The 19,474-nt window shown below is 42.2% G+C and overlaps 1 protein-coding gene across 4 annotated transcripts in view; it reads left to right on the top strand.

Moving 5' to 3' along the window:
- LOC115143040 (diacylglycerol kinase alpha-like) overlaps window positions 1-19,474 on the top strand; it is a 36,750-nt gene that overhangs the window by 2,515 nt on the left and 14,761 nt on the right. The window contains exons 2-18 of one of the 4 annotated variants that reach the window (XM_029683036.2): window positions 3,872-4,001; window positions 11,219-11,295; window positions 11,454-11,562; window positions 13,355-13,429; window positions 13,608-13,657; window positions 13,778-13,852; window positions 14,833-14,949; window positions 15,496-15,613; window positions 15,989-16,077; window positions 16,306-16,416; window positions 16,500-16,598; window positions 16,800-16,877; window positions 17,320-17,393; window positions 17,480-17,554; window positions 18,096-18,181; window positions 18,281-18,370; window positions 18,579-18,739. In XM_029683036.2, the coding sequence (XP_029538896.1) occupies window positions 3,905-4,001; window positions 11,219-11,295; window positions 11,454-11,562; window positions 13,355-13,429; window positions 13,608-13,657; window positions 13,778-13,852; window positions 14,833-14,949; window positions 15,496-15,613; window positions 15,989-16,077; window positions 16,306-16,416; window positions 16,500-16,598; window positions 16,800-16,877; window positions 17,320-17,393; window positions 17,480-17,554; window positions 18,096-18,181; window positions 18,281-18,370; window positions 18,579-18,739 (1,581 nt within the window). In that variant the 5' untranslated portion in view covers window positions 3,872-3,904. Of the gene's footprint in view, window positions 1-3,871; window positions 4,002-11,218; window positions 11,296-11,417; window positions 11,563-13,354; window positions 13,430-13,607; window positions 13,658-13,777; window positions 13,853-14,832; window positions 14,950-15,495; window positions 15,614-15,988; window positions 16,078-16,305; window positions 16,417-16,499; window positions 16,599-16,799; window positions 16,878-17,319; window positions 17,394-17,479; window positions 17,555-18,095; window positions 18,182-18,280; window positions 18,371-18,578; window positions 18,740-19,474 lie in introns of all 4 variants that reach the window. The other 3 variants (XM_029683035.2, XM_029683034.2, XM_029683037.2) reach the window with 3 other exon arrangements.

Below are 19,474 nucleotides of genomic sequence, written 5' to 3'. Positions count from 1 at the left end.
AAGTTGCAAGTAGGTGGAAGTGTTATCCACATTGGAGGTGAAAGGAGAGGAACCAACAGCATGTCATTTTCCAACACTTTGAAATCCTCAAAACAATGAGAAAACTCACCTTTCAAAGCACGCAGCAGGGATGTATCGCCGCAGTGATGTATACTTCTCCCGCTCATCATCTGATAGGGAACAGACTAGTAGTGTCAGACATTGGGTGAGATTGTTGGCTTCTACTTGGCGGGTCAGGGGGAGAAATTTTCCCTTGAAGGCTTTGACAAGGCTGTACATCTGATGTGCAAAAAGGCCCTTCCCTTGTAGTGTGGAATTCAGATCATTCATGAGGCCCATGATGTCCACAGTAAAGGCAAAACCAGCCAACCATTCTTTATGTTGCAGTTGAGGGAAATCCACATATTTTCCCATTCATTTGCAAAAACTCAGCAATCTCCGATTTCAGGTCCCATACCCTTTTAAGCACTTTCCCCAAACTCAGCCATCTCACGTTTGTGTGGTAGGGGAGATATGCATGACCCGACTCTGTCTCTTCCAACAGTGAGACAAACTGCCTGTGTTTTAAAGATTTTGCGCATATGAAGTTTACTGTATCCACAACATAGCTCATTTTCAGAACACATTTACAGAGCATCTCCTGATGAATAATGAATAAAATAATTTTCTGATCTGGGTTCAGCTCAGCTACTTGATCTTGTATCCTTTTCAAAAGGCCAACGTTTTTTCCTGTAAAGTTTGGGCACCCATCAGTGGTCACACTGGATAACTTTTCAAAACTCAGTCCCAGCTTTGCCACACTTATTAACCTCCTCCAATAAATCTTTCCCTGTGGTTGCGCTCTTCGTTGACTGCACTGAAGCAAGCTCCTCTGTAATTTCCAAGTCTGGGGTTATGCCTCGTAAGAATATCAACAAGTTTGCAGTGTCACGTGCATCACTGGTCTCATCCAGGATCAATGAGAAATAGGTGAAATCCTTTACCTTCTTTTTCAACTGTTGTTCCATATTCTGTAGATGTGCTCAACACGCCGTGTCACTGTTCGTCTTGACAGGTAAACATTTTCAAACAGCTCTTTCTTGTCGTGGCAAAGTATTGCTGCAGAGTCAATTAAACATTCTTCAATGAATTTGTCCTCAGTGAATGGCTTGCTACAGTTGAAGTCGGAAGTTAACATACACCTTAGCTAACTACATTTAAACTCAGTTTTTCACAATTCCTGACATTTAATCCTAGTACAAATTCCCTGTTTTAGGTCAGTTAGGATCACCACTTTATTTTAAGAACGTGAAATGTCAGAATAATAGTAGAGAGAATTTTTTATTTCAGCTTTTAATTCTTTCATCACATTCCCAGTGGGTCAGAAGTTTGCATACACTCAATTAGTATTTGGTAGCATTGCCTTTAATGCCTTTAAATTGATTAACTTGGGTCAAATGTTTTGGGTAGCCTTCCACAAGCTTCCCACAATAAGTTGGGTGAATTTTGGGCCATTCCTCCTGATAGAGCTGGTGTAACTGAGTCAGGTTAAAAGGCCTCCTTGCTCGCACAAGCTTTTTCAGTTCTGCCCACAGATTTTCTATAGGATTGTGGTCAGGGCTTTGTGATGGCCACTCCAATACCTTGACTTTGTTGTCCGTAAGCCATTTTGCCACAACTTTGGTATGCTTGGGGTCAACGTCCATTTGGAAGACCCATTTGCGACCAAGATTTAACTTCCTGCCTGATGTCTTGAGATGTTGCTTCAATATATCCACATACTTTTCCTACCTCATGATGCCATTTATTTTGTGAAGTGCACCAGTCCCTCCCGCAGCAAAGCAACCCCACAACATGTTGCTGCCACCCCCGTGCTCCACGGTTGGGATGGTGTTCTTCGGCTTGCAAGCCTCCCCTTTTTTATCCAAACATAACGATGGTCATTATGGCCAAACAGTTCTATTTTTGTTTCATCAGACCAGAGGACATTTCTCCAAAAAGTATGATCTTTGTCCCCATGTGCAGTTACAAACTGTAGTCTGGCTTTTTTTATGGCAGTTTTGGAGCAGTGGCTTCTTCCTTGCTGAGCGGCCTTTCAGGTTATGTCGATATAGGACTCGATTTACAGTGGATATAGATACTTTTGTACCTGTTTCCTCCAGCATCTCCACAATGTCCTTTTCTGTTGTTCTGGGATTGGCACTTTTCGCACTAAATACGTTCATCTCTAGGAGACAGATCGCATCTCCTTCCTGAGCGGTATGATGGCTGCGTAGTCCCATGGTGTTTATACTTGCCTACTATTATTTGTACAGATGAAAGTGGTACTTTCAGGCGTTTGGAAATTAGTCCCAAAGGATGAACCAGATTTGCGGAGGTCTACAATTTTTTTTCTGAGGTCTTGGCTGATTTCTTTTGATTTTCCCATGATGTCAAGCAGAGAGGCACTGAGTCTGAAGGTAAGCCTTGAAATACATCCACAGGCACACCTCCAATTGACTCAAAGGATGTCAATTAGCCTATCAGAAGCTTCTAAAGCCATGACATCATTTTCTGGAATGTTCCAAGCTGTTTAAAGACACAGTCAACTTAGTGTATGTAAACTTCTGACCCACTGGAATTGTGATACAGTGAATTATAAATGAAATAATCTGTCTGTAAACAATTGGAAAAATTACCTGTCATGCACAAAGTAGATGTCCTAAACCGACATGCCAAAACTATAGTTTGTTAACAAGAAATGTGTGGAGTGGTTGAAAAATGAGTTTTAATGACTCCAACCTAAGTGTATGTAAACTTCCGACTTCAACTGTATCTTTAGCAATTTTGTGGGACAGTACATAGCTAGCTCTCACGTTTCCATAATTTGCTGAATGCAGTTTTGTGAAAAATCCTTGCTGCTTTTTCAACTGAGAAAACAACTTTATCGATGCACTTGCCCTCAGAAGACATATTCTTATATTTCTCTTATGTTTCGTTTGGAAGTGTCGGGACAAGTTCATTGTCTACTTTCCTTTTCTTTGAAATCTTTGATAAACACATTTTTTGCTCAATTTCTAGCTACCTACCATTTGTAACTGTGACGTGTATGTCAGCCTGTCAGTCACTGTCTGTCCTCGTGCAGTTGTTATTTATACGTGCCTTCAAAATAAATGTCCCACAAGCGGTGGGAGTTAAAGGATTACACAAAGGCGAGTATTCATTGGGCTTTTAATTTGAATAACAAATACTTTTTTCAAAACTACTGTAGCAAATTCTTTATGTGATCTGAGCATGATTCCGCAGGCGGTATTGAAATTAGGATGCGGACCGCATACGGCCCCTGGGCCGGCCTTTGCCCAGGCCCGGTGTAGATGAAGGGGAAGATACAGGTTAAATAAGGATTTTTAAAGCTTTGAGACATGGATTGTGTATGTGTGCCATTCAGAGGTTGAATGGACAAGACAAAATATTTAAGTGCCTTTGAAGGAGGTATGGTGGTAGATGTCAGGTTTGTGTCAAGAACTGTAACGCTGCTGGGATTTAGAACTGTAATGCTGCTGGGATTTTCACAATCAACAGTTTCCCGTGTGTTTCAAGAGGCTGTTCTGAGGGCAAAATGGGGGAGGGTTGCAACAAAATATTAGGAAGATGTTCTTAATGTTTTGTACACTCAGTATGTGTGATGGTGCGCAAAGAATAGGGACAAACCTGTTTCGTGGGACGTCACGCTCACTATTCATAGATAGTGAATGTCTCAACTATCTCACCTTCTTCGCCGACTTGCTAATTTACTGCTTCTGGACTCAAAGTGGACACATTTATTTTCTCTCATTTCTATTTGTATTTTTTGGGGGTGTAGGGATTCATATTTTTTCTCCTTCTCAGTCACTCTCCTGTCTCTCTACCTCAGTCTCTCTGGCCAGTGTGGGAGAAACTTGCGACCATGGCGACTCCAAACCTAGCTAAAAACACAGCTACAAACCCAGACGGGAGGGATTTGAGCCCTGTGGACTTCATCCAGCTGCAGCAGTACATGGAATGTGAGTGCCATTTTTAATTAAAAGGAAAGGTGGGTCAGATACAATGCTAATACCATACTTCTAGAATTAACTTCAACAGTATGTGGCTCTAGGTCTAATGAACCTGACTGTAGCTCCCTTCAGTAACCACGAGCACAACCGTTCCTTGATTTTAACTGGCGGCTTTATTCTGTAGTTTTAGTCAGAATTATCACCTTCCGTGAGAACTATAAAGTAAATTAAAAATACAGTTATAAGCACACTCTTACAACCTTATCTTACGAGTGACTTATTAGCTTGGTATAACTCTGAAGTGCTTACATACATAATAGTTTAACCAGCGTTATAACAACGGGTTCAGATTAAATACATGAATAAAGGAAAAATACCTCAGTGGCTGCTTATTACAGAAGGGAGGAAATCAAACTTCACACTTATTATTCCTGGCATGAATTCACACTTCATCCTAACATACACTCTTCAACCTTTATGAACTACACCCGATGACATGAAAATTTAGCTAAAGCAGCGCAGGATTGCCTTCCCTCCAAAAGTGTGTTGCTACAATAAGGATCCCCGTTACAACAGTATTAGCTACGTATTTCCGCTTGTATTATCATTTCCCCCGCATAGCGGACACGTAAACAATTCAAACAAAAGACAACGACTTAACCTGTAAATCTAACTATCAGTTACACTGACAAAGACCTAGTTGGGTAAAAATGTTATCCTATTGAATACATGGGAACCACCACCAGGTGGAATATTTTTTTCATAGTTTTGATGTCTTCACTATTATTCTACAATGTAGAAAAGTTAAAAAATATATAAAAATCCTTGAATGTGTAGGTGCGTCCAAACGTTTGACTGCTACAGTATATATAATTTTTTCCACACCAGATACACACATACACATACAAACAACAATTTACAGAGGCACATAAACAACGACTATATCTCATCTGCCCAGAGCCCCATGCTCACCCCCCCCCCCCCCCTCCCCAGTGCCTGCACTATTGTTTGCCATATGACCTTTGTTTTTTCCCCTCGGTTGCCCATGCTATTTCAATAATAAATAATTAGATTTTCCATTGTGTTAATGATGGAGGGTTGATTGATTTCCAAGTTTTTAGTATACGTTTCTTCAAGATGAGTGTTGAGAAGAAAATCGTCCAATCCACTGGGTATCTCACTCACTACTACATATGCCATGTCTTGAAAAATGTAGACAGACGGATTAAAAGTTAATTTACATTGTAATACTTCTGACAGCCAACTTTCTAGCTCCGCCCACAACTTTTGGACTTTATAGCATTTCCAGAAAGCATGGATTATTGAGTCATTGTTAGTTTTACACTTAAGACATGATTCTGCTGTTGTGTTATAGAATTTGTGAAATTTGTCTTTTGAATAAGACATTATATACCTTAGTTTATACTGGATTAAGGGTACCTTTTCGTTAACTGTAATTTCGTTGGTTATGCTCCAACATTTGGTATTTTATTAGGATCCCCATTTGGGATGCACAATATATCGGAGAACATATCGGAATTGGCCGATATTAGCTAAAAATGCCAACATCGGTATCGGCTGATGTCAAGGTTAACACCGATGTTAAAAACCGATGTCAAAACTACCATGCATACCTATATAACATAGTTACATGACGTAATAACACCACATAAAATTTGCGCTACACGTGCAACACAGCATTCCTAACCTAGCCCACACAATGTCTGCTGTGTGGATCGAGCAGTCAACAAGTCGAGCAGTCATTTTGAAGAGTAAGAACATTTCAGCGAGACAACTCAAAGGCGAAAACCATTAACGCCAAGATAATGGTATTCATTGCCCTTGACATTCAATTGTTCTCTGTCGTGGGTGATGTTGGCTTTTTGTCGACTGGTCGAGCACCAGTACACACTACCAAGTGCGCTATTTCTCAGATATTGCCCTACCGGAGTTACACAGTAATAGCGTCACTGCTATTTGCTTCACAACATACATACTATGGAACGCTGTTTGGGTCTTTGTGTGTCAAAAAAGATACAGTAGCACTGTCAAAGCTGTACAAAAAGTCTGCAAACAAGCAAACACCGGCCACGAACGATGTGTTTACAATACCGCATTGGTAATAAAGCATAATTTGCTCGACCGCAACTTATGGGGTAGCTAGCTTTAGCTTGGTACCTAGATAGCACCAATACAACCAGCCTGAAAACAATGACCAGTAGAACTGCAGTCATTTTCATTATTCTTAGCAATGATTTAGGAATCCTTGTAAGTATTAGCTAGGTTGCCACTTGTTGTTCAGCTATTGAAATTGAACTTCAGTTCATGAAAATAAATAGCTAGCCAACTACTTAACCCTGTTGCCCATAGCTAACATTATACGATTCAGCTAGCTTCATCTGGTTAGTGAGTCTCTACCGGACCAGGTTATGTGTTATGAAACTAGCCACAATAAGAATTAGGCACAATAGTGGAATTTGCAGTTTGCCTTCAAAATAAAAGTATGTAATTGACAGTGATGCAAATGAATACAAATAGTAGAATAGTGCCGTACCTTTATTTTGAAGGCTAACTGAAAAGTCCACTAATTGTGGCTAATCCTTATTGTGTCTATTTTCACATAGATGGGTCCAACCACCATTAATAAAATAAGAACTGTCTTATAAATTAGGCTAATTTTAGATGATGACACCTAGCTATACAGCTACTGAAACAGATCATGTTGTGTTATTTGACGTGTATATTTTTTGACACGCAAAGACCCAAATGGCGTTCCATAGACATCCTGGTTGAGAATGAACAAATTAACAACGAAACAGCACAGCAAGTATGTGAAATAAATAGGTTTTGATTATGTTTTACTGGTAATGGGGGCGTAAATGCCAGCAAAATAACTTTTTGGTCGGTGTGGTGTGTGTGTGTGTGTGTAACCATTATTTAACTAGTTAAGTTAAAGAACAAATTCTTATTTACAATGACGTCCCGGACGACCCTGGGCCAATTGTGCCCCGCCCTATGGGACTCCCAATCACGGCTGGATGTGATCCAGCCTTGATTCAAACCAGGGACTGTAGTGACGCCTCTTGCACTGAGATGCAGTGCCTTAGACCGCTGCATCCATGATGTCTTGCTCCCAGGCAGACTAAATCACTTTTTTGCCCGCTTTGAGGACAATACAGTGCCACCGACACGGCCGCAACTAAAACATGCGGACTCTCCTTCACTGCAGCCGACGTGAGGAAAACATTTAAACGTGTCCACCCTCGCAAGGCTGCAGGCCCAGACGGCATCCCCAGCCGCGCCCTCAGAGCATGCGCAGACCAGCTGGCTGGTGTGTTTACGGACATATTCAATCAATCCCTATCCCAGTCTGTTGTTCCCACATGCTTCAAGAGGGACACCATTGTTCCTGTTCCCAAGAAAGCTAAGGTAACTGAGCTAAACGACTACCGCCCCGTAGCACTCACTTCCGTCATCATGAAGTGCTTTGAGAGACTAGTCAAGGACCATATCACCTCCACCCTACCTGACACCCTAGACCCACTCCAATTTGCTTACCGCCCAAATAGGTCCACAGACGATGCAATCTCAACCACACTGCACACTGCCCTAACCCATCTGGACAAGAGGAATACCTATGTGAGAATGCTGTTCATCGACTACAGCTCAGCATTTAACACCATAGTGCCCTCCAAGCTCGTCATCAAGCTCGAGACCCTGGGTTTCGACCCCGCCCTGTGGAACTGGGTACTGGACTTCCTGACGGGCCGCCCCCAGGTGGTGAGGGTAGGCAACAACATTTTCCACCCCGCTGATCCTCAACACTGGGGCACCACAAGGGTGCGTTCTGAGCGCTCTCCTGTACTCCCTGTTCACCCACGACTGCGTGGCCACGCACGCCTCCAACTCAATCATCAAGTTTGCGGACGACACAACAGTGGTAGGCTTGATTACCAACAACAACGAGACGGCCTACAGGGAGGAGGTGAGGGCCCTCGGAGTGTGGTGTCAGGAAAATAACCTCACACTCAACGTCAACAAAACTAAGGAGATGATTGTGGACTTCAGGAAACAGCAGAGGGAACACCTCCCTATCCACATTGATGGAACAGTAGTGGAGAGGGTAGTAAGTTTTAAGTTCCTCGGCGTACACATCACAGACAAACTGAATTGGTCCACCCACACAGACAGCATCGTGAAGAAGGCGCAGCAGTGCCTCTTCAACCTCAGGAGGCTGAAGAAATTCGGCTTGTCACCAAAAGCACTCACAAACTTCTACAGATGCACAATCGAGAGCATCCTGTCGGGCTGTATCACCGCCTGGTACGGCAACTGCTCCGCCCACAACCGTAAGGCTCTCCAGAGGGTAGTGAGGTCTGCACAACGCATCACCGGGGGCAAACTACCTGCCCTCCAGGACACCTACACCACCCGATGTCACAGGAAGGCCATAAAGATCATCAAGGACAACAACCACCCGAGCCACTGCCTGTTCACCCCGCTATCATCCAGAAGGCGAGGTCAGTACAGGTGCATCAAAGCTGGGACCGAGAGACTGAAAAACAGCTTCTATCTCAAGGCCATCAGACTGTTAAACAGCCACCACTAACATTGAGTGGCTGCTGCCAACACACTAACTCAACTCCAGCCACTTTAATAATGGGAATTGATGGGAAATGATGTAAAATATATCACTAGCCACTTTAAACAATGCTACCTAATATAATGTTTACATACCCTACAGTATTCATCTCATATGTATATGTATATACTGTATCTATATCATCTACTGCATCTTTATGTAATACATGTATCACTAGCCACTTTAACTATGCCACTTTGTTTACATACTCATCTCATATGTATATACTGCACTTAATACCATCTACTGTATCTTGCCTATGCCGCTCTGCTCACTCACTCATATATCTTTATGTACATATTCTTTATCCCCTTACACTTGTGTCTATAAGGTAGTAGTTTTGGAATTGTTAGCTAGATTACTTGTTGGTTATTACTGCATTGTCGGAACTAGAAGCACAAGCATTTCGCTACACTCGCATTAACATCTGCTAACCATGTGTATGTGACAAATAAATTTGATTTGATTTTGATTTGATTTGTGTGTTAACTATTTAACTGTACTAGAATGCTTAAAAGGCCGCAAAAAATTGAAATATCTTTTATCGGTATCTTTTTTTTTGTTGGCAAGGATAATATCAGATATCGGTATCGGCCAAATGTGTCATATCGGTGTATCACTAATCTCCATTAGCTGTTGCAAAAGAAGCAGCTACTCTTCCTGGGATCCACACAAAACATGAAACATTACATAATACAGAACAATATACAGCTCAAGGGCAGAACTACATACATTTTTTGTTAAAAGGCACATGTAGCCTACATATCAATGCATACACGCAAACTATCTAGGTCAAAAAGGGGAGAGGCGTTCTGCCGTGAGGTGTTACTTTCAGTTTTTTAAACCAGGTTTGCTGTTTATATGAGCAATATGAGATGGAACAGAGTTCCATGCAATAATGGCTCTATAAAATACTGTACGCTTTCTTGAATTTGTTCTGGATTTGGGGACAGTGAATAGACCCATGGTGGCATGTCTAGTGGGATAAGTGTGTGTGTCAGAACTGTGTGTAAATTGACTATGCAAATAATTTGGGATTTTCAACACATTAATGTTTCTTATAAAAATAAGTGATGCAGACAGTCTCTCCTCAACTCTTAGCCAAGAGAGACTGGCATGCATAGTATTTATATCAGCCCTCTGATTACAATGAAGAGCAAAACGTGCCGCTCTGTTCTGGGCCAGCTGCAGCTTAACTAAATCTTTCCTTGCAGCACTGGACCGCACGACTGAACAATAATCAAGATTAGACAAAACTAGAGCCTGCAGAACTTGCTTTTTGGAGTGATGTGTCAATAAAGCAGAGCATCTATTTATTACGGACAGACCTCTCCCCATCTTTACAACCATTGAATCGATATGTTTTGACTACGACAGTTTACAATCTAAGGTAACGCCAAGTAAGTCTCCTCAACTTGTTCAACAGCCACACCATAGATTACCAGATTCAGCTGAGGTCTAGAACTTAGGCAATGATTTGTACCAAATACAATGCTCTTAGTTTTAGAGATGTTCAGGACCAGTTTATTACTGGCCACCCATTCCAAAACAGACCAACTCTTTGTTAAGGGTTAAGGGTTTCAGTGACTGTGGTTGCTGATGCCTATATGGTTGAATCATCAACATACATGGACACACATGCTTTATTTAATGCCATGGGCAGGTCATTGGTAAAAATAGAAAAGAGTAGAGGGCCCAGAGAGCTGCCCTGCGGTACACCAAACTTTACATGATTGACATTAGAGAAGCTTCCATTAAAGAAAAAACTTTGAGTTCTATTAGATAGATTGCCATATTGTGGATTCAGAGCTGAGGTTGAAAAGCCATAACACAACACTGCCTGTCAAAAGTTTTTTAACACCTACTCATTCAATGTTTTCTCTTTATTTTTACTAGGTTCTATCAACAAAACTATGAAATAACACATTATTTTATATTTGAGATTTGAGATTCTTCAAATAGCCATGATGACCAGACTTTTCACTGGTACTGTATAAAAAAATAATACTTGGGGAGCATTATACCAGACAGTGTGGATGTACTTTTTGTCCTAAATTATCCTCTCTAATCCAGCATGCACCTTGAACCAGTGTTTTTATGGATGTTCTCATACTACTCAACTAAATCTAGGGGTAATGTTCCAAGAGGGTGAACAGGGAGACTGCATGAAAGGGTACTGCTCCCTTGCCTCACTGGAGTTTCATATAGTCAATCAAATTTAAATCAAATGTATTTTATAAAGCCCTTTTTACATCAGCAGTTGTCACAAAGTGCTTTAGAGTTCCCCAGCCTAAAAGCTCAAAGAGCCGCACTAGAATGGAACCCAAAAGGCAGAGGTTTATAGATCTTTGAGGGGCATGTATTTTGCCTGTCAGACGTCCTGTGTATTTGTTTGATTTATATTACATCTTCTGCTGGTGGTTTACGTACGGCATCTTTGGCCCTGTTGTAAATTGATTTTCAAAGGTGTTTTTGCCAAAATATACATGTATTTTATCTTTTAGACTTTTCTGCCTGTCCCATATCTGGCTTCTCTTTATATGCTTGTATACCGTGTTGACTTTCAGTATTGTCCTCTATGCAGATGGCAGTCTGAGAGTGAAAGATGTGATGAAAGAGTTCCATGCAGGCGGGCGGTTGGTCCAGTACAGATTTGGAGAGGTGAGCTTCAAGAGGGTCCTTTCCAACCATGGCCTATCCTTCTGCCAGCACCTTATGTTGACTTGAGATTACACAACACAACCCTTGTTGTCTCTGATGTACTGTTCTGTTTGGAATCTCAGCGAATCGATGCAGTTGGCTTCTCTTTGTTCCTCAAGACCTATCTGGAGGCGGATGACTTCCCTGCTGATTTCTGCCAACGCCTTTTCCACTACTTCCAGAATGCAGAGCGAGATGTTTATATGAGGAGCCCTCCACCCAAAGGGGGTGAGCCCCACCATCCAAACTCTTCTATATTATTACTGTGTATGACATACAGTATAATATAATGTATATGATATGTCTTGCTTATGCCTTCAATATCCATCAATTGCTCTTGAAAAGTGACCGCATTGAAGTGAACATTCATGAGTTTACGATATGTTATACTTTGATGCATACTGTATTTGGCTCTCTGCTTGATTATGGGTCTAAGTTGATATGATACAGTACATTCAGAAAGTATTCAGACCCCTTGACTTTTTCCACATTTTGTTATGTTAGAGCCTTATTCAAACATTTATGAATTGTTTTTTTACTCATCAATCTGCACACAACAGCCCATAATGACAAAACAAAAACAGGTTTCTAGAACGTTAAAAAATAAAATAAAATGGAAATACAGTATTACATTTACATAAGTACTCAGTACATTTTTGAAGCATCTTTGACAGCGATTACAGCCTTGAGTATTCTTGGGGGTGACGCTACAAGCTCGGCACACCTGTATTTGGGGAGTTTCTCCAATTATTTTCTGCAGATCCTCTCAAGCTCTGTCAGGATGGGTAGTGTTGCTGCACAGCTATTTTCAGGTCTCTCCAGAGATGGTTGACCGGGTTTAAGTCCCTAGTTCTGGCTGGGCCACACATGGACATTCAGACACTTGTCCTGAAGCCACTCCTGCTTGTGATTAGGGTTGGCTGTGTGATTAGGGTTGTTGTCCTATTGGAAGGTGAACCCCAGTCTGAGGTCCTGAGCACTCTGGAGCAGGTTTTCATCAAGGATATCTCTGTACTTTGCTCAATTCATTATTCCCTCTGTCCTGACTGTCTCCTGGTCCCTGCACCTGAAAAACATCCCCATAGCACAATCCTGCCACCACCATGCTTCACCGTAGGGACGGTGCCAGGTTTCCTCCAGACGTGACGCTTGGCATTCAGGCCATAGAGTTCTATCTTGGTTTCATCAGACCAGAGAATCTCTTTTCTCATCGTCTGAGAGTCCTTTAGGTGCCTTTTGGCAAAACTCCAAGCAGGCTGTCATTTGCCTTTTACTGACGAGTGGCTTCTTTCTGGCCACTCTACCAAGGCCTGATTGGTGGAGTGCTGCAGATATGGTTGTCCTTCTGGAGGTCCTACCATCTCCACAGAGGAACTCTGGTGTTCTGTCAGTGACCATCAGGTTATTGGTCACCTCCCTGACCAAGGCCCTTCTCCCCTGATTGCTCAGTTTGGCCGGGCAGCCTGCTCTAGGAAGAGTCTTGGTGTTCCAAACTTCCTCCATTTAAGAATGGTGGAGGCCACTGTGTTCTTAGGGAAATCTTTTGGTACCCTTCTCCAGATCTGTGCCTCGAAACAATCCTGTCTCGGAGCTCTATGGACAATTCCTTCGACCCTTTGGCTTGATTTTTGCACCTGACATGCACTGTCACCTGTGGGACCGTATATAGACAGTTGTGTGCCTTTCCAAATCATGTCCAATCAATTGAATTTACCACAGGTGGAGTTTTAGAAACATCTCAAGGATGTTCAATGGAAACAGGATGCAACGGAGCTCAATTTCGAGGCTCATAGCAAAGGGTCGGAATACTTATGTAAATAAGGTATCTGTTTTAATTTTTTATACATTTGCAAAAAAATCTAAACCTGTTTTCGCTTTGTCATTATGGGGTATTATGTGTAATCTATTTTAGAAAAAGTCTGAACGTAACAAAATGTGGAAAAAGTCAAGGGTTCTGAATGCACTTTATATAAGTTCCAATTGCTAAACATCTGAATAAGCTCCTGGTTTTGTCTCTCAGGTGGAGTGTACCTCAAAGATGTGTCTTGTTACTTCTCTGTGTTGGAGGAGGGACAGCCGCGAGACAAACTGGAATGTGAGTACTGAGTAGCCTACTGTCTTTTCACCAATGGAATTCTGTGTGATAGTTTGTATTCCATGATGGGTTGATCTTTTAGCTGTTTTCAATTGACCAGAGAGGAGAGAATGGGGTGAGTGAACACAAACAGGATTTGTTATTGATTTACTCATTTCATCACCTGTTGTGCTTTCAGTTACTTTCAAACTTTATGACAAAGATGGCAACGGTCTCCTGGACAGCTCAGTAAGTGACTGAAATGTACTTTCTGTATTATTAATACATTCTACTCTCATTTTAAATCAAGGTGATGTAGTGAACAGTAGGAGTTGTGAAAGAACAAACTGTGGTTTTACTCTCAATAAGGAAGTGGATCGGATCATCACTCAGATGATGCGTGCGGCAGATTACCTGGGTTGGGACGTGACAGAACTCAGACCGGTAAGACATTCACTTAAATGCCTGTCAACTATCCCTATGGAAATATTCACTGGGTCTTATATTCAAGCAAAACATTCACCTGAGGGTTATACTACAAAGCAGGATCAAGGAGTTGGCTAGCTAACTTGACTAAATATTCCGAAATCATTTTTTTTTAAAGATAATCTTGAAATGGGCATGGTCTAATTGACTCAACAACCAAAAAACGCATATCTTAGTTTAGCTTTCTTAATGAATCAGAAAATCAACAGTTAATTCTGTTTTTTTTATAATGATGGCTGGCTATAGCTTATTGATCCTGCTTTGTAGTATACCCCTCAGGGTTCAGGGAAGGGTAAACAACAGTGTTGATGTTGGAATTATTATGCCTTTCTTTTTGATTGACGAGGCAAACATTATTTTCACGGAAAGAATTAGACCACATTAATCTGAATACAACACTCTCTCAAATTGTTTTGTCTCACCCCAGTAATCTAGTTAGTGGTCTTGATTGAATTGGGCCCAACACTCCCCCACCCAGAACCCAGTTACAGTCCTTGTGCAAGTTTCTGGTTGGAGAGTTGTAGTGAGTAGCGATGAGAGACTAATGTTAACAGTATTTAGGTACAACATTGCATGTTGCTTACACTTGACATTCCATCAATTCTAATTATCAAAAAAGAGATTACAGAGATTACAGAGATTATCAGATAAGAGATTGCATACTTAATATTTGTCAGGTTAGAGTTTGTTCTGGAAGTGAAATTCTATTTAATCTACAAAATGAACCTGAAGTGATGTCCATACATGGAAATTAAGCTTCCAATGAATTAAGATAAGTGAGTCCAAAATTAGATAAACTGTCATTTGGTTTGAGGGTTGATGTTCTGGTTATAGACTTTGGTTCTATAGGGCTAACACCTGGCAGCAGCACAGAGAGACTTGTGATTGGTCAGGAACCAGGATCAGTGGGAGTCTAACTACTCCAATTGGTCCCTAAGGTGCTGAAGGACATGATGACGGCGATGGATGCTGACAGCAGTGGAGCGGTGACCCTGCAGGAGTGGATCCAGGGAGGGATGAACAACGTGCCCCTGTTGGTGCTGCTGGGACTCAAGGCAAGAAGCACTAACAGCCAGACTCCGACTCATCTGGTTAACTCAATCAGTATACATGATTCAGCACATGACAATAGACTCCTTATGTCTAGAACATTTGCTATGAGCTGTATGGTTCAACTACTGTACATCTCAATAAAGCTTTATTCAATTCCGTTTTGATTATACTTGTAAATGTCACCCCAAAGTTATGTCTTATCTTGTCCCTCTGTCTTATCCAAAAATCTATATGTTTACGGCCCTCAGACTTTGTTGGCAATACTGTATCAGAAATAAGTCTGCACACATACAAATGGTACTTGTTTGGATTGACGTGCTGTTTACTTTACCATGCTGTTAGTCGATTCAGAGGCACAGCCACGGTGTCTCCCTTACCATGAGCCATGAGTCTACCCTGCTGTTTACATTAGTTGTTAACAAAGACTCTGCCCTTTTTCTCTCTCTCTCTCTCCCTCTCTCCCCCCCCCTCTCTCTCTCTCTCTCTCTCTCTCTCATCTCTCTCTCTCATCTCTCTCTCTCTCTCTCTCTCTCTCTCTCATCTCTCAGATGGCAGAGAGGGACGGGCAGCACATCTGGAGGATGAAGCACTTCAACAAGCCTGTGTACTGCAACGTGTGTCAGAGCATGCTGCTGGGCCTCAGGAAACAGGGCCTCTGCTGCACCTGTAATAGCTCTATACCGTCACAAGGGGGCCCCCTCTGTCTCATATTCATAGATATACTTAGACAGAAGTTCTGAGTAGAGACTGTAGTTCTGTTGTCACTGACTGAAGTGTGGTCCTTGAGAGCTACAGTGTACAGGCCTTAGGGCATATATGCTTTTGTCCCATTCCAACAACTGACACACTTGCTTCAACTAATCAAGTTCTATATGAGTAGTTGATTCTGGTGTGTTAGTGCTGGGTTAGAATAAAAGGGTTGAGTGCACATCATTTAGTAGTTAATCCATTATCTTGCCTAATGCGAACAACATGCAACAACACAATAACATTTTCAAAGAGAAATGCTTAACAGTGGCCTTGTCCTTCTCTCCCCCTCAGTGTGCAAGTACACTGTCCATGGTCACTGTGCCAACAAGAACCCAGGTCCATGTGCCTGCACCTTTGTTAAATCCAAAAAACAGATTGGGGTGAGAGTTCTGTATCACATTTCATTCCAGAATCATGATTTTAAACCTGAATAACAGTAAGTTTCATATCATTTTGATTAATCTGCACACCTGATCATAGTCATGTCCTTTTCAAGAGTGTGTATGCAGTCAGCATAATGGAAAACATAAAAGCCTTCGCATCTTGCCCTGGTGGCTATAGTGTTCATATGTGTTTGTGGATGTTGTCCCTCTGTCTGTCTGCTCCAGATTCCAGCTCACGGCTGGGTCAGTGCTGACTGTGACTCCAGTAAGTGTCACTTCTGCAACAAGAAGATCAAGACCCTGGCAGGGAAGCATTGCGTGTGGTGCCAACAGATGGTAAGTGTGTGTGCGTTTACATTCTTGGCTGTATGTGTACACATATACTGCCACTAGTCTTTACAATGAATGTCTCGTTTTAGCGCCATGACGACTGTGTCAACTTCGGGTCATCATCGTGCAACTGCGGGTCGCTAAGAGACCATATTCTGCCACCGTGGGCCATATACTCATCCTCCAAGGTCAGCCATTGAACACACGACAATCCCATGACTCCATTCCATAAGAGTTGCAAATGAAGTCACACTGTTTATAGCCATTCAGGCTATGCTTCAGCTAAAAGCAAAAAATGTTGGCAGATTTTTTTGTCACCCAATAATACTACAGTATGTGTCCAATGTGTATATCCCTTGCTATGCTCCTAACGCTCTCTGTTTCTGAAGAAGGATGAAGAAGGAAGGAGTAGTTCCGTGGAGGACACTAACCTGGAGGACATCACCCCAGACGGGCACATTCTGCAGGTAGGGTTCTCTTACTTCCACTGACAGGGACACCGTGCCATCTACTTCACACACACTACTGGCCCTGTCCCAGGGCTGCCCAACCCTCTTCCCGGAGATCTACCGCCCTGTGGGTTTTCAGTCCAACCCTAATTTAACACACCTGATTTTACTTATTAGCTGCTTAACAAGACCTTAACTAGCTGAATCAGATACGCTAAATTAGGGTTGGATTGAAAACCTTCAGGACAGTAGATCTCCAGGAAGAGGATTGGCAGCCCTGCCCTATCCATTAGCATGTGCTTTAACACAAATGTGTGAAAGCCAGTAATGCATTTTTATTTGCTATGGATCTGCTTCTGTCACTCTTATTGACTGCAATTGTATTGTGCTGGCTTCTGCATGGCATGCACACTAGTGCATACACACGTTCATCTTATCTCCTCCCCATATCTCTCTGCAGATTGCTCCTATTCCAGACACCCACCCTCTCCTGGTGTTTGTGAACCCAAAGAGTGGAGGGAAGCAGGGGGAGAGGTAAGGGATGATCAGGACAGACATCATAAAAAAATTCCTAGCCTGCACTAATGTACTCCTGTGAGTGAATGTCATGTATTTTTCAGAGTGCTGAGGAAGTTTCAGTATCTACTGAACCCACGGCAGGTCTACAACCTCTCCAATGGAGGCCCTGGACCAGGGTAACTACACGTGCAGGTTGATCAGGGGTGGGAGGTGGGAAAGTGGACTGTTATGTTATTGTTATGACAGCATTAGGTTTCCCTTATGACAGTGGGTATATGGTTTCTTAATATTTTTTTATGAGATATTATATTCATTGGTATTATAAACTTGGTGGGTCGAGCCCTGAATGCTGATTGGCTGACAGCCATGGTATATCAGACCGTATACCACATGTATGACAACATGTATTTTTACTGCTCTAATTACTTTGGTAACTAGTTTATAATAGCAATAAGGCACCTTGGGTTTTGTGGTATATGGCCAATATAGCACAGCTAAGGGCTGTATCCAGGCACTCCACGTTGGGTCGTGCTGAAGAACAGCCCTGAGCCGTGATATATTGGCCATATACCACACCTTATTGCTTAATTATAGTATGCTTTTTCTCTATGTGGTTTGGGAAAGGTCACTAAAAGTACTTTGTGACAACTGCTGATGTAAAAAAGGGGCTTTATAAATACTTTTGATTTATTTAATGTGTATGTGTATCCATATCAGACTGCACTTCTTTCGGAACCTTCATGACTACAGGATCCTGGTGTGTGGTGGAGACGGCACAGTCGGCTGGATACTAGATGCTATAGGTGTGGGTTGCTTCCTGTCCCCTCAGAGGTTCATGAACAGTAGTCAAGGTCTCTGGGGTTCTCTAAAGCTGAACAATGGCTGCCTCTGTGTGTTCTCAGACAAAGCTGACCTGCCGGTGCGTCCCCCAGTGGCGGTCCTGCCGCTTGGAACAGGGAACGACCTTGCTCGCTGCCTCCACTGGGGAGGAGGTAAGGGCCGTGTTTAACATAATGGTGTGTGTCCTAAATTGCACCCTATTCTCTATGTAGTGCACTACTTTTGACCAGGACCCATAGGGAATACTTTGCTATTTAGAATGCATCCCATGGCTTTGGTTAAAAGGAAAGTACCCCAAAATAAACGCTAGTCATGTGTTTCTCTTGTGTAAACCCTCTGTGTCCATGGAAAACCCTGCAGGTTACGAGGGCACAGATCTCAGGGAGATTCTGAAGGAGGTCGAGGAGAGCTTGTTGGTTCCTATGGACCGCTGGAGTGTGCAGGTGATTTCAGAGGACCCCCAGGAGATAGGAGACCCTGTGCCCAACGAGATCATCAATAACTACTTCTCTATTGGCGTGGTGAGTGACGACCTTGGGGTCATAGAGCCTGCTGATTGGATAATGTACAGACTCCAACAGTCAATCACCTGTATGTCTCTCTTAACTGCCTTATCCTGCCTGTCAGTTTTGGTAGTTTGTTTGCAGCAATAAGAAGACATGAGCACACTGGTAAGACAAATCACAATCACAGTGACATCTGTGAGTGATGTAGCTTCAGTGCCTTCGTAAATATTCAGACCCCTTGACTTTTTTCACATTTTGTTGTTATAGGCTTATTCTAAAATTGATTAAATTGTTTTTTTTTCCCCCTCAATCTACATACAATACCCCATAATGACAAAGCAAAAACAGTTTTTTTGATATTTTTGCTGATTTTTAAAAAATGAACTGAAATATCCCATTAATTACATAAGTATTCAGACCCTTTACTCAGTACATTGTTGAAGCAACTTTGGCAGCGATTACACCCTCGATTCTTCTTGAGTATGACGCTACAAGCTTGGCACACCTGTATTTGGGGAGTTTCTCCCATTCTTCTCTGCAGACCCTCTCAAGCTCTGTCAGGTTAGATGGGGAGCGTCGCTGCACAGCTATTTTCAGGTCTCTCCAGAGATGTTCGAACGGGTTCAAGTCCGGGCTCTCACCCAACTTATTGTGGGAAGCTTGTGGAAGGCTACCTGCAACGTTTGACCCAAGTTAAATCATTTTAAAAGCAATGCTACCAAATACTAATTGAGTGTATGTAAACATCTG

The sequence above is a fragment of the Oncorhynchus nerka genome, linkage group LG15, assembly GCF_034236695.1.
Source record: "Oncorhynchus nerka isolate Pitt River linkage group LG15, Oner_Uvic_2.0, whole genome shotgun sequence".
Taxonomy (NCBI): domain Eukaryota; kingdom Metazoa; phylum Chordata; class Actinopteri; order Salmoniformes; family Salmonidae; genus Oncorhynchus; species Oncorhynchus nerka.
Note: the sequence above shows the minus strand (reverse complement) of the source record. Positions and strands in the feature narration are given on the sequence as shown.